At 37.0% G+C, this 15,131-nt stretch overlaps 1 protein-coding gene across 1 annotated transcript in view; it reads right to left on the reverse strand.

Moving 5' to 3' along the window:
* The window catches only part of LOC104509153 (apolipoprotein B-100-like), a 38,669-nt gene extending 24,060 nt beyond the window's left edge, over positions 1 to 14,609 (reverse strand). The window contains 14 exon segments of the mRNA XM_010150994.1: positions 283 to 520; positions 870 to 1,081; positions 2,738 to 2,884; positions 3,007 to 3,124; positions 3,324 to 3,551; positions 4,560 to 4,779; positions 5,535 to 5,620; positions 5,807 to 5,931; positions 6,951 to 7,106; positions 7,291 to 7,444; positions 8,822 to 8,967; positions 9,882 to 9,997; positions 12,828 to 12,866; positions 14,511 to 14,609. Of these exon segments, the coding sequence (XP_010149296.1) occupies positions 283 to 520; positions 870 to 1,081; positions 2,738 to 2,884; positions 3,007 to 3,124; positions 3,324 to 3,551; positions 4,560 to 4,779; positions 5,535 to 5,620; positions 5,807 to 5,931; positions 6,951 to 7,106; positions 7,291 to 7,444; positions 8,822 to 8,967; positions 9,882 to 9,997; positions 12,828 to 12,866; positions 14,511 to 14,568 (2,043 nt within the window). The 5' untranslated portion in view covers positions 14,569 to 14,609.
* Positions 14,610 to 15,131: the final 522 nt, after the last annotated feature.

A 15,131-nucleotide genomic window follows, 5' to 3' on the forward strand; every position in this document is an offset into this window, starting at 1 on the left:
AGCATGAAGTCAATTTGTTACAGATGAGTTCATTTTACCCTAGCTGAGGCCTTGAGTAACTCCAGCAGGGTCGTCCATCCAGTCAGTGACAAGTGACATCACATAATGGATGGCTTGCTCTAAAGCCCATTGAGATGAAATCAAAGTCCCCTTGTAAGCACAGTGATCTTTAGATTTCTCCCAAAGCTTGTAAAAACAATACATTATTCAGAGAAAGCTGTTATAAGAAAACAGAAATGAGAAGGAAAACATCTGAAAACGAGTTTTTGATAATTGTTGTACCTCAAAGATATCGCTTGGGCCAAATCCATACACGTTCAGGGTGGTTTTTAGCATAGTCTCTTTAGGAACATAGCTGTTGGGATCAAATACCACATTTCCCTCTACTTTAGCAGAGATGGGATCCACTCCAGGTACAGAAACTCTTTTGGAAATCTGATAATTTTGTGAGAATTTTCTGAAATCTTTGGCTGTTGGAACCTGGTTTCCTTTCAGAGCCTCTTCAACTCGACTTTTTAGGCTAGGAAAGAGGACAGCAATGCAAATGTGATTAGCAGAAATTCCAAAACTTCATTTAGTCTTAGTTGAGGGATTTCTTCTATCATTTGCATACATTCATACAGCTGAGGTGATTGTAAATGGCTAGGTCTCTGCACATATTAACAGTAAAAACAAGACTTAAGGGAAAGACTGTAAGCTGGCACTGCTGACAAAGCCATAGATTTGCTCAGTTGATGTGTTTGTTCAAACAAAGAAAACAAACAAGCAAACAAACAAAAGGCAAAAAATGCACTGCTAAACAATGGCCACTGCAACTGTCAGAACTTTGTTCTTCCTAGCAGACCAGCATATAACTAAATTTTACTTACTCTTCAATGCCTACTTCTTCGGAGTCTAGGATGTTGGCAATGTGTGAGGCAATAAAGCTTTTCACTTGCTCATTCTTCTCCTTTGTGATGACTCTCAAAATCTTTGCAAGATCACTTGGGGAAGGATTTTTCATCAGTATGAGATAGGCTGCTAGACGTTTTTCTGTAGGTGCATCCCCTTCTTGGAACGCTTTCAGAATTGCTGAACGGTCCTACATAAATAAAGGTTTGCAATGATGAGCTGGTTAGTAGATGATATTGCTAAACTCTTTTGGGAATATATAGGATGAAATAATTTTGAGGATGTAATCTTTCAGGACCACATAACTGACCAAAAATGCTATTTGGAGAAAGATTCTTTTGATAGAAAATGTCATAGAAATTATGGTTTTATTAAAACTGATTTTCTTATCCTAAATCTGGCAGGTTACTTTTGTTTAGAATATTGAGTTTTCATTGTTGGGAATCAGAAGTGTTCTGGTCTATAGACAATTCTCAAATTATGAAAAAAATAACATTCAGTTTAGGAAAAGACAGTGATCAAAATGTTCTGCTGCAGGAAAATGAAAAACAGTTAAAAAGAGAGTCAAAAAAATTTAAACGCTTAATTTAAACTGTATCTGAGGACATGAGGTCCAAGTGTTTCCATCCTCCCAGACTCATTAAGCCTTGTCTGGAAACAAGAGCATGACTCTTAAGAGTAGAAACTTGTTGATACTGAAAATATTTCACTACATTAAGCTGAAGTGCTCTGTATAATGACATCCATTCTGCAGAGGTGCTTTAATGTCACTGTAATGTAAACATAAATCTAACCAGTACTATTAATAACAATGACAACAAAATGACAGTATAGAATAGAGACCTGATTTTTTTGCTTAAATCCATTGCAATCTGGAGTAAATTTTTAGTTAAAATCACCTTTAAATAAGTAGAACTCCATTTAAGACACCCTAACAGGAACAGATCTTAACTTCCTAGTTAAACAGAGACTACGATACAAAGCAACTGCAGCTCAAAGGAGCAACAGGCACTAAGTCAGAAGTCTGCAGGATGTCTCACATATGTGCATGTGTGCTGGTTTTAGTTGGGAGAGTTAATTTTTTCACAGTACCTAGTATGAGGCTCTGCATTGGATGTGCTGAGAATATTGATAACATACTAATGTTTTTAGTTGTTGCTAAGCAATGTTTATATCAAGTCAAGGACTTTTTTCAGTTTCTGATACTGTTCCCAGGTCCTTCTCTACAAGAAGCTGAGAGAGGACACAGCCTGAACAGCTAACCCAAACTGACCAAAGGGGTATTTCATTCCACAAAACAACATACTGAATATATGAGTTGGGGTGAGTGGGCCAAGGGTCTTCCTTTCCCTCTTGGTCTGGCTCTCGCTGCTCAGGGCCTGGCTGGGCATCAATCAGTGCGTGGTGAGCAGTTGCATAATTTGTTTTATTTTCCATTACTCTCATTACATATTATTAGTAGTAGTGGTAGCAGTATTTTCATTACATATTATTTGTAGTAATGTATTATTGGTATTATGATTATCATTATTTTATTTCATTTATTTTCAATTATTAAACAGTTCTTATCAGTTTCCTTGTCTTTTTTTCCAATTCCCCTCCTCCACTGGGAGAGGGGAGAGGTGAGAGAGCAGCTGTGTAGTACTTAGTTGCTGGCTGGGGTTAAACCACAACACTATAGAAACTAAGCTAACTAACAGAATTCTAAAAAAGCTGTAGACAGCTAAAAGGGAGATAGCAAAACTATAAATAAAATAATGGGAATGCTTTTGCATATTTAGTAACTTCTGTGAACAATCAAGGTAAGGTGAAGACAGTTTATGCTGATTCTTGTGACCCAATTTACCTCTTCAGTAATAGTCATTTTCCTGAATGCCTGGATGGCTGCTTTCTGAACTGAAAGTGATGCAGCTTCATTTCTGATACATGTCTTCAGAAAAGATTTCAGGTTGGGTTTAGCTTTCTCCATTACTGCACCCATGTTTCCAATAGCCTGTCAGTGATGAAAACACAGAAAGCCGATAAACATTTTTTCTCCGTCAAGAGTAGTAGAGTAATATATGTGTTGAATTTTAATATAATAGCCTGCATAAGGAAGGAAGGAAAGAAAAATACCCGAAGTGTGAGGTATGTGAGTTCATCTTCCCCAGAACAATCAGTGCCAAGGAGTGATACCATGAAGTCTGCAACATCTGTTATCTCCTCTGTGACAATCATCTTCTCATTGTAGAATCTAAGGAAAGAGAGAAACACATTAGAAACAAAAGGAGAAAATTGGAAATGTCTACTTATCTTTTATTCCCAAAGAGAAAATTCATAATAACAAAAAAAAAATCCCTCCAAAATGACTACTCTTAGGGTTTACTCTTATTCTAAGCATTGTAATGTTTTCTTGAGGTTATTTTCTACAATTACATGGTATCATTACTTACTTAGTAACAGAATGACTCAAGCCATAAAAAGCAGCTCTACTTGGCTGATACTGGGCCATGTTAAGAATTTCCCGTATTCTTTTTGGAGTTGGAGAAGGCAATAGTCCCAGGGTATACGTGACCAGGTCTACCACAAGTGGATTCACGTTTCCAGTTCTCAGTATTTGAAGGACTGCACCATAGCACTCTGGAGTCCCGCACTGAGTCAGGGCCTGAACTGTGATGGAACTGGGAAGAGAGAACTTTGAATAATTAATTCCCTGTTTGCAGTTATCGCTGCATGTTGCACGTTTGAAATAAACATTTGTCAGGTTTATTAAGGTGTTTTAATATAAATGATGTATGCTCATGTGTGACTGGAGGCTAATTACACAATTGCTTATCAAAAAGAAGCTGCTTAGTTTTACAAGTTGTAGTAATAACAACTACAAACAACTAGAAAGCATTAACAATACCATAACTGCACAGGCATATCTTTTTTTTCTCCACAGCAGACCTTCCTATAACGTGAAGTATTTTATATAATACATTGAACCAGACCAAGGCTCTAGTCCCTCTATAGCCTGAGGATATAAAGTATGTGTAAATTAACTCAACTCCAGCTAGGACAGAAGAGTTAAGGGCGTGGAGTGGAGGGCAGGGTCACACCAAAGAATTGTGCCCTTCTATGTCTCCAAAAATCTCACTTTCAAAACTGTGTTCTTTGCTATAAGGCAAACTTGGGAGTTTGGAATTACAGTAATTGTCCTTGAGTAAAACAGCATGAAAGATACTTGGCTATAACATAGCCACAGGATTGCATCTGGCACACACACTTGGGATGGTGGTGGGGAGAAAAGCCCTGTACTGGGCAGTGTTACACTCTAATTTATAGTTCAGCTTCTCCCAATAAGTTTAGAAGATTTGATGAGGGAATGACCAGAACAGTATTACTTCTTCATAGAAGGTTAAAGCATTCAGATCTTTTTGAATTCTTATACCGTTCTCATATATTTAGTGTTCAAGTTCCAATTAGCAACTGAACATCTCTGATGGAAAAATGTGAAATCCATACATTCTACACTCTCTTCCTTATTTCTCTCTCTAGGTAATTCTGATGATACTTTCTGAAAGACACTCTTCATGTCTAATTAACCTCTAGTTTAAAACCACTTGCAGCTTAATCATCAACTTCAGAATGGATTTGCTATGGCACTAACATATGGCGTACTTGCACAATGAACTGTTTTAACATACCTTGAAGTTTCCATCATCTTTGGCACAAGAGAGCCAAGAGTGGTGTTATGTAAACTTCTAAGTCCAGAAACAAATTTGTAAAAGAGTCTTGCTCTCTGCTGGTTCTGCTGGGAGACTGTAAGTTTCTGCAGTTCCTGAAGAACTTTCAGAATAGCATCCCCCTGCCTGGGAAATTTGGCTTCTGTACTTTCCAGTGCAAGTCCCTTCTCTTCCAGTTCATCTAGCAATTAAAAAAAATGGCATTCTTTATGCCTCTATCAAGGAGGTATGTTCATTTTTATCTTCTGTCATATATTCAGTATAAATAAAACCTGCAGATTATTTCATATGATAACTGTTCAAGTTTAGCAGCTGAACGGTTTCTAAAAATAATGGAGTGGAATTTAAATGTAAATCTCCCAAAAGTTGAATGATACTTATTTGCATAAATTTTTTAAAATTTTCATTAAGATGATTCCTTAACAACTTTTATATTAGTGTAGTCTGCTTTTCAATTTTAATGAATATATCTTAGCAGAAATATGTTATGAGCAGGAATAACAACTGCATAACAAAAAACTGTATTTCAGAACCAAACATAGAGTAACTATGGACAGTTTACATCTGGAAGCTGAAGCTAAAAGTTGCATAAGATATTATGGTTAGCTAAAAAGCATTCATTAAACTAATTTCCAATTAGATTAAAATTACTTTCCAAGAAAATTATAAATTTCTAATTATAAAGAGTAATTTCACAATTAAAATGAAAAGTCAAAGATTATTTTAAAACAGTGTTTTTAAACTTTTCAGGTTTTCTCAATTTATACTCCAACCCTTTTCCTGACTTAATTGATCAAATTACAATAGAATTATGAATTGTTTCGGTCCCCTCAACTGTACCTTTATTTAGTTCACTGTTTAAAAAAATTGTCCCTGTATTTAACCTGGACTTATATTTTGTTCCTGTATTTGTATTATTGAGAATTGCAGCTATACCTTCATCAAAATTTCTGTTATTGATCTTTGGAGTATCTTCAAGCTTCAGTGTCTGGTTGACTTCTGTCATCACACCATAGCGATTTCTAGGAAACAAAGAAAAACTCAGTGCTTCAGCTGAGTCTAAGTACCCTTGAGGGGTCTTGCTGTGCCTCCTGTCTTCTTGGGAACAAAATGCATATTCTGGGATGAAGTTGGGGCAGAATGTAATACATCATCATTTAAAATGAATATGTATAAATAAAGGGTAATTATAAATATTAGCAACGTACTTGTACGAGGAAGGCAGAAACAGGTGTTTTTCACTGCAGACAGCATCTCTTATGTGCCTTTTCTTTGCATCAATATTGTAATGACAGAATTGAGTGCTCCTTAGAAGAGTAGATAACGGAATGTTCTGTAAAATAAATAGTTTGGTGTCATTTCATTGAATAGTATAGGAAACACAGTTTTAAAGGCTGCTCACCGTTTTTTCTGTTTATTAACAGTTACAGCATACTGGAAACAAAGGTGCCTAACAGGAATCATTCTCAGACAAAGACAAAATTGTGCCAGAATCAATCTTTAGTCTTAAGTCTCTTCATGGGCAAAAATCCCACTGAAATTTTCCCTCAGGCCTTAGTGAGGTGTTAGGCTTAATAGTTACTTCATGACTGATCCCCTGCTGCTTACAACAAAGGACTCCTTCATAGAAACCATTTTGTAATTTTTAGAGTAGTTCAGGCTCCTTTAACAGCTGATGCTCTTGATAATTTCACACTGATTATAGAATGTTTAAAAATTCCTGCAACAAGCTGTAGAAGTGGCAGAAATTATAAAATGTGTTTTTAGCATTATATGAAATCTGGTGGGTTTTTTTTTGTTTTGGTTTGGGTTTTTTTAAGGGAGAACACTCAAAATCACAGATGCCATGATACCCGGAAGAAATCTGCCAATATTCATGCAACTAACTGCACTTGGTCATTGTAGATTAACAGGTGGGCTGAACAGCATGTCAAACCATTTACGTAGGGGCATTTAGAGCCCTCTCCTCCTGCACATCATACACACATCGGGATTTGGGTGGACTACGTGTTTTAAATGATACTGGAATGTTGAAAATGTCGATGGACAGAAATAAAAATGTGGATATGATCTGACAGGCTATCATGCAATCAATAGTACTAACGCCATCTATGCAAAAGTAGTGTTAAAAACAAAATTGAGAAGAACATGAAAGCAGCTAATTACACTCTTTAATCTGTTTCCTCCATTGACTGCCAACAAAATTACAGTATTTTCTAATGCAAGGGTGCAGAAACCATACTTAAGCTTTTAGAAGATAATTACAAAACTTATTTTTTGTAGTAGCTGTTTATCATTTTAAGTGATGGGGTGAAGAATTTCATATGACATAATTTTTAAGCATATACTTACTAGGCCCTTTACAATGGCAATAGGGCTGACATAATCTCTGATTGGACTAAAGTTGTCACAAGCTTTCAGGTCCCTGTTAATTGAAATATCTTCTGCAACATTTCCTTTTCTAGATTTGAATTCAACTTCACTGTCACACTTTCCATATACGGTATCCTGGAAAGAAGAAAGAAATCAGTGTTTTTGTTCATGTTGTCAGACATTTTCTGATCTAGCTGAATCGTACCCTTTCTCATCTGAATTTCCAGGTCTTTTGAAAATGATGTTCGGGAGTAATTCTACTTAGTGAGGTTTCTTCCATTTGTTAAGCAAATACAGCAAATGCTTTCAAAACACCTACCATTGAAATTGTTTTTACATTTTCTACTGTTTCTGTTGGCACAAGTAGAGCTGAGATGATCCCTCTCTTGAGATTCAGTACATTCAGAGGTTCATCCTTCTCTGGATACAGCTTGACTTTTGTTCCATCCTGAATGCTGAATTTTAGTTCATGCCTGCCCCCCAAAGAAACCAACATTAATATGAAATCATGATAAAGTCACCCAATGAAAAACATGTTATCAATAAACTGCTGGGCTATAGGTAAAGCATCATGTTTAACTTGGTCTGTTATTATTTACAATTCACTGTTGTTACTATTAGATAGTATTACTATTAAAGCAGCAAAATTCTAACCAAGGACATTCTGATATGACCAGACTACGTCATCTAAGGACAAGCAAATATCAAGAGTAATGGCTGGAAGTTAGAATTGCACAAATTCAGAGAGGAGATAAGTAAATTTTTAGAATGAGGTAATGATTAACTACTGCAATAGGCTACAAAATGATAGGAATGATTCTCTACTAGTTGCAGTGTTTAAACATTGATTGTTTTCTGAAAAACATATTTTCACACTGTCTTGAGTTGTTTTGAGATCTATGGCTTGTGAAACAAGATGGAGTGGATACTGAGGCACTGAAAAAGCATGAAGGTGCATGAGTGAAACATGCACTGACAAACACTAGAGACTAGTTGGGTGGAGGGAGTAGTAGCAGTAAGTTACGACAGCAGATAAGTAAGGAAAAGATAAGTTGCATAGGTCATTAAAGATCATGATAGGGAGTCTGGACTTCAGTCTCAAATGCCTTTCTATTGCACAGTCTTTCTACAATGTCAGCAAAGGAAAATTATCTTAGAATGTCTGCACAAAGCTATTTGAGAATTTGCTTACAAGAAGGAATATTCTACTTGTAATGAACTTTTAGGGGACTAACCAACAGTTTCCTCATGTAGATATAAATTCCAAAAACATTCTGGGTGAAAATTCTGGATGCAAAGAAAAATTCCCTACTAGTAATTGAGATAGAATCATAGAATCACAGAACGGTTTGGGTTGGAGGGACCTTAAAGACCATCTAGTTCCAACCCCCCTGCCATGGGCAGGGACACCTTCCACTAGACCAGGTTGCTCAAAGCCTCATCCAGCCTGGCCTTGAACACTTCCAGGGATGGGGCATCCACAGCTTCTCTGGGCAACCTGTTCCAGTGCTTCACCACCCTCTCTGTGCTTCCTGATATCTAATCTAAACCTCCGCACTTTCAATTTAAACCCGTTACCCCTTGTCCTGTCACTACAGGCCCTTGTAAAAAGTCCCCCCCAGCTTCCTTGTAGCCCCTTCAGGTACTGGAAGGCCCCCTTCAGGTACTGGAGATCTGTGTCAAGTTAGCCTTAAATTATATCAAGGAGAGTTTTACTGTGGAATCAGCTTATAATCTACTATGTTATCATGAAATGTGTTCTATGCCTGGAAAAACATAGGGTTGAATGTAACACTGAAGTCTGGTCCATGATAAGGCTACAAGTACTGACGATAATTGATAGTGCTTACTCAGACATGGCATTTGCAAAGTCCTCAGAGTTCTTTGACTTTTTCAGCATGGGCCTTCCCTCTGTGTCAACACCAAAGGTCTCCCTCAGGGAGCAATGCATGGTCCTCAGGATAAAGTGGCACAGCTGTGGTACCTCCAGTTCAACCTGAAAACAGAAATACGATGTGTTTATCCTTGTTTCATTATCATGTTTCAAGGACCATCCAGTCACAGCTTTGAAAATATGGTATTCCTTGGGTTTTGTAAAGTGTTAGAATCACCTGCTAGCAGCTGTTGGTAAAAATTGCAAAGTCTCGAGGTAACTTGAGGGCGAAGATTTGAAAGCAGGTATTTGCTTGGCTAATGGCATGGAGTACACTATATATACACAGTAAACAAGAAACTTACGTTCTGAAAATCTATAGTACTAGAAGAACTGTATGAAAACTTGAGTCATTACACTGATCAGTGTTTAGATTCTGTCAGAGCACTGCGGGATAAATAAAATGTAATTTGTCCAGTTACTTCATTTCAGGGAAAAAAACACCCAAAAACCACAAACCAAAAACAAACCAAAAAAACCCCAAAAAAACACCCAAAACCAACATGATGGGGAAGTTTTGGGTAAGATGGAGGAACATTGGGTAGTTTAATAGCCTACATAACCTTTTATTCCTACGACTCTCATCCTGACTTGACTGTTAGCATCAACAGTCTATCAAGTGGACTTCATGTCATCAATGAGCTGTTTTAGTTCAACTTTTAGGATCGTTTGATGAACTTTGACAGACTCAGCCTGGGAGCTAAGGAATACTGAACTACCAGGTCTTCCCCCTCTCCTGTGTAAAAGTACAGGCGGGTCAGGATTGAAATGCACTGGCACTGTGGTATGAAGGATTTCTGCCATCATCAGTGCCTTTTGTCTAGGACGTGGAGGGCTTAGTCTTCAGGATTCTCAGTATGTGCCTTTTATAAAACTGATCTTGTTTGGAAAAACACTGAAGGATGCTCTCCAGTTGCAAGCTCCCATGTTACTCAGTGTACAGTCCCATCTGGTTGTATTTACTCCTCTTTCTCTACCTTGCAAGTGATCTTTGAACCGCTTCGAGAATCTGCTGTTCCCGTGATCCCATTTGATGTTTCTGCTTCATACAAGTAAACATATTTTCTGAGGTGTTTAAATCTGGTTGCATCTTCTGCAATTGGGAAAACAAAGAGTGCTTTTATGACCTGGGTAGGAAATGCATATGTAAATCCTTACAATACGCGCGTAGCGTTGTGTAACTTCGTGCCGTGTATAAACAAGTGTGAAGATACTCCCACTATTTCCTTCTACAGAATAGCTTTCAGAAAAAGAAGTAATGCCTTCATGTCAGCTGAATACTTTCTGAAGCATAAGACAAAACTTGTGGGGGAAGCATAAGTATTGGGGTCCACTGCTCTGTTTGATGAGATATGACAATATGACCCCATCTGGCTTTCAAGTCATATCCAGCTAAAATTAACAGCAAAAACAGGACAGAAGTTAAGAAGTGGAACTGTTTTTAAAATAACCCTATTGCTTCTAAAGTAAACCAATCATATGGTAGTTTTCAAATTGGTAATAAAATTATTCGTTTCAGGTCTGATTTTTCCATCATAATTCAAATGTAAGGAGCTGCTGCTTTATCTAATTTGCAAGGCTGAGACTGAAAGCAAATGAACACAGAAAGAGGCCCAACACCAAAACTAGCATTCCTTGATACCATTTCACTCGAATCTACAGAGTATCTTTATGCCCCAGACTCTCCTGAAACATAATCTGCTATAACTGACTTACTAGATCCACAAATTTTACTTGAGTAGACTCTTTTACTGGAGATAATCTTTACTTGTATGAAGAGCATCCAGAACAAGGCAAAAGCACTAAGTCATGAGTAAGAATAACGCAGAAGGAAGTATTTGCAGAGGTGTTTCTCTTTTTATCAAAGGAAACCCTAAAACATAATGGGCTTCCTCAAATCGATGAATTTCACCCATGTTTAATCTGTCCCCATTGCTTTCAGAGGCAATTAATCTGTAATTTTAAAGCCTACAAGCAGGAAAAAAAAAGGTAATGGAGACATAAAGAAAAAAAAATATTTTGTCTCAGTGTCAAATACAGGGATATAAGATCTTCTTCTGGTGTCTGGAATGCATAATGTAGGCCAAACAATGTCCTCAATTCCAACTCACTCCAATTATAAGTGCAGGCATCATTTCAAACTAAACATGATGATCAGGCATTTTAAGCCACTGTGTTAGAGCAGTTTAGGTGTATCTGAGCCAGAAGTTAACATTCCTCTGTTTAGACTAAGCAACTCACTGGGATTGTGACACTAGTGTGATGCTGAGTGAAATGCCATTTCCTAAATTGCTCCTCTGTATTTAACTGTGACTGTCTGCATGAGAGGATCCTGATGTACATTTATAGAAAAATAAAAGGCAAAGTCATCTCTGCGTAAACCCATGGGCACACTATCAAATCTGTATGATTTTGCCTGCTTATACCAGCCACAAATGTAAGTTACTCTTCTTCTTTTATAAAATATTTTTCACATCAGAGGCCAATGGCAATGTTATCTATCTTGCCTTTTATCACAGAACTGCATACTTAGAGAGAACAGAACAATACTATAAACCTCATATTTCCTCCTTGGACTAACACTTTTATATGCTTTACATATTTTAATAGTGTTTCAACTGAGATTACTTCCATGTAATTGCTAAACAGAATTAATATAGTTAATACTAGTTATCATACAGTAATCAGCATCTTACAAACATTTGAAAACTCAATGAAATTATCTACTTAACCTTAAAATCTACAGCTATAAAAAAAATCAAGAGTATCCCTGTCACTTTTGGTATCCTGGACTGTAACATTGCTTAACTGTATATTCTCAGAAATTTTTGCAACACCAGTATCTACTATGCTAAAGCCAGAAGTTTAATTATTGTTTCATTTCCTGCTTTTATATTCTCAGAAATTTTTGCAACACCAGTATCTACTATGCTAAAGCCAGAAGGTTAATTATTGTTTCATTTCCTGCTTTTAAACAGAAATAAATGGAAAAGGAATAGCCAAATGGTAAGATGAGAAATGCAAATACCAAATAATTTATTGTATCAAAAATACCCATGAAATTGGCAATGAAGCCCAGAATTCTTGGAGTTGGTTTTCAGGCAGCTAAAATAAACCCAACTGCCTGGAGATGGTGCTAAAACATCCAACAAGAGAAAAAGCCCAAAAACCTGAAGATCCAAAGGGGCGAAGAACAAAACAACTCATTTGGTACTTTGACCCTATGGTGGAACATTATGTATCTGAGCAAGCAGTCAGGGCCAGTCAGAGTTCATTATAAAGATAGGGCATAAAGTCAGCATTTCCTGAGTCTTGACTTGTTTAAAGAAACTGCTGTCCTTGCTAACAGAGTTGATGATTTATTCCACAGGTATTTAGTTAGAAATCCAAGTGCAATTCTGTGGGTTTAGCAGCCGCTGTGAAGGGTAAATAAGAAGTGAGATTCACCCCACAGTAAATTATGTAACCTCACTGCTAAAGCTTCCAATCTGATAAACAAGGATTGCTAGATTAAGGAATTTGCACCTGACAATTAAGAAATCAACAAAACAATGGAAAGTAGTTACTTAATGGGAGCTTTGTAAAAGTTTAGAAACTCAATCTCAGCGTCTCTGATTTTAGGAAACTTTTGAAATTTGAGCTATGCCTTATGGATAATGGTCTAGTAGAAGGTGTCCCTGCCCATGGCAGGGGGGTTGGAACGAGATGTTCTTTAAGGTCTCTTCCAACCCACACCGTTCTGTGATTCTATAATTAAATATCTAAAATGAATGGCAATAAAGACTTCAGAATATTGCTATCACTTTTGTTTCAGTTACTTCAGAGGAACAGATTTATACAATAAGAAAATTCAAGCTTTGAAAGTTGCGTTCAGTTAATATAGCAACGTAAGAGAACAAAAACAGATGTAAGAAATCAGTTACTTGAACATCCTGGATTTCCATTTTCAGGCGTTTCGTCTTCTGTAAAGAATAAAAACAAGAATTAAAAGCCAGGAAAGGAGTTTATAGCTATAAAACAAGGACTACGGAAACATAATTGGAAATACTACATTTTCATTGTAAGACCTTTTTATTTCATACCAGCTTCTGATGTAGTTTGGCACACTGATGTAAATAGCAAAGCTACTATTGACACTCACAGTACTGAGTCAAATCTAAAGGGAATTACAGCAGTTGCCTCAATACTGTGAACTAAGACCTCAGAACAGGATCTAAAAGTCACTGAATTAAATTAGTTTTATTTAAACCGAGAAGGACCAGCTTCTAGTTTAATAAGCATTTTTAAAGGCCCCATGTTACGTGAAATAGAAAGTTTATAAATGATGGGCACAAAATATAGAGGAAACCAGATGAAATGTACCATATAACATGCTTTACTTTAATATTTGAGCACACAGAAACACTGCATAATGGATGAATGGCTGTATTTTGCTTTCTGTAAATTTGAAAAATACAACTTTGATAAGTAGTACTACAATTCTCTGCTATTAAATCTTTTCTGAATATTGAGAATTCAGTCTTTGGAGGAAAAGAACACTGATGGAAGCCTATTCAAGTTAAGAAGAATCATTTGCTGTAATCTGTCTTAGGTATGTTCCATATGACTCCATATAAAATAAAATAAAATGAATCTAGTAAACTTGCTGCATTCATGTGATGTTATGTTATTCTTTGGGATATCACATGAATGCCAGCACTTTTCAAAATAGTCTCTGCACGATTTCCAAGTACTCATTCTGGGAATTCTAAGGTTGACCACTCTACAGAAATAGAGTGTAACATTAGTTACATTAACAGCAACAGCAACAGTAATACTACTATTGCACTAACATTACCAGTAATCATCAAAAACAAGCACATCCTTTGAAACTGTATAACATCAGTCAACAACAGAATATTATTTCAACAAAGGTGTATTTATGATGAATTCAATCTGCATATAAAACCAGACCTGCATAATTGGCCCAGACTCACTTTACTCCATAAGGTTTGTGAAGTCTTAAGAAACACTACAGCGTCATATTCTAAAAAGCCACTTCTTGGGAAACAAGGCTAGGTCACAATCCACGATGCCATATGGATCTAGGCTGTCTTTTCTGATCTTGGGAAAAAAATCCCCCACTAGACTACTTCTTTTACTACTACTACTGATGACTGTCCCTTTAACACAAAATTGTATTTCAGATGTCAGTATTGCTTGCCAAATACATTTTGCTTTACTGGTCTCCGTTTTCACATTTGCCACAAAATCGGTTAGCAAGGGCTGGGATGTCTGTGTGGAATCTCCAAGCTACAGTATGGGGGTTTAGAAAGGATAACATGACAGGAAAACAATTAGGCCACAATAAATTATGTGAATTTCTCACAGATTTCAAAAAAAACCGTTAAGTTGGATTAAAAGACGCCAGGGGACAGTTGTGACTTTTTCTACGTTGGGATCCTCTTACAATTGCTCAGTCCTACAAAGCGAATCAATGGTATCTTTGCCACACTTACCCTCTCTAATTCTATAAGTTATTGTCCTCTTGGTTTTTGCATTATTGTTGTTTCAACGGGCTCACAAATAAAGCAGCAAAAAGCACGAACAGAAAAGGCAGTACTTACGTGTGAGAACCCCACTGCTGAGCAGCAGCAAGAGAAGCAAGAGCTGCACAGGGCCCATGGTGAGCCCTGAACCTTCTTGCTGCTCTTTCCTTCCCTCCCCTCTTCACCTCTTCCCTACCTCCTCAGAGGGAGAATGAGCCTTCCGACTTGGACCTCCATTTATATAGTCTGTAGCAAGCAGCTGAGGCAAACGGTTTAGAAAGCTCAGAGCAAATTGCCAAAGGTCCAAAGGTGAGAGTCCCAGATCCTCACTGCTCTCCAGACAATGCTCTGCTCTGGTTGCTGGGAGTCCCGGAAGGCAGAAGACTGAGCATATACTGGAATTAAGTCACTCTTTCATTGTTTTTTTTCTTTAACAGAGTTTTAAAAGAAAAATCCCTCAGCTACAGAATCAAACAGTGTATTCAAACAGATTTCCCATATCTACATAGGAATGATTACAAGGCATAAATTATAGCTGGAAGAAATGATCGTTGCAGTATGCTTTCAGGATAGATGTTGAGAGGCTTAAGGGGATGAGTACTTGAGAAATTGAGAATGTTTTGTATACCTTTCTAAAAATAATCTTACATTTACTTGCAATATTCTGGTAAATCAGGTCATGTTCATGTTGAAAGTAAA

This window comes from Eurypyga helias, unplaced genomic scaffold (genome assembly GCF_000690775.1).
Source record: "Eurypyga helias isolate BGI_N326 unplaced genomic scaffold, ASM69077v1 scaffold4874, whole genome shotgun sequence".
Taxonomy (NCBI): Eukaryota; Metazoa; Chordata; class Aves; order Eurypygiformes; family Eurypygidae; genus Eurypyga; species Eurypyga helias.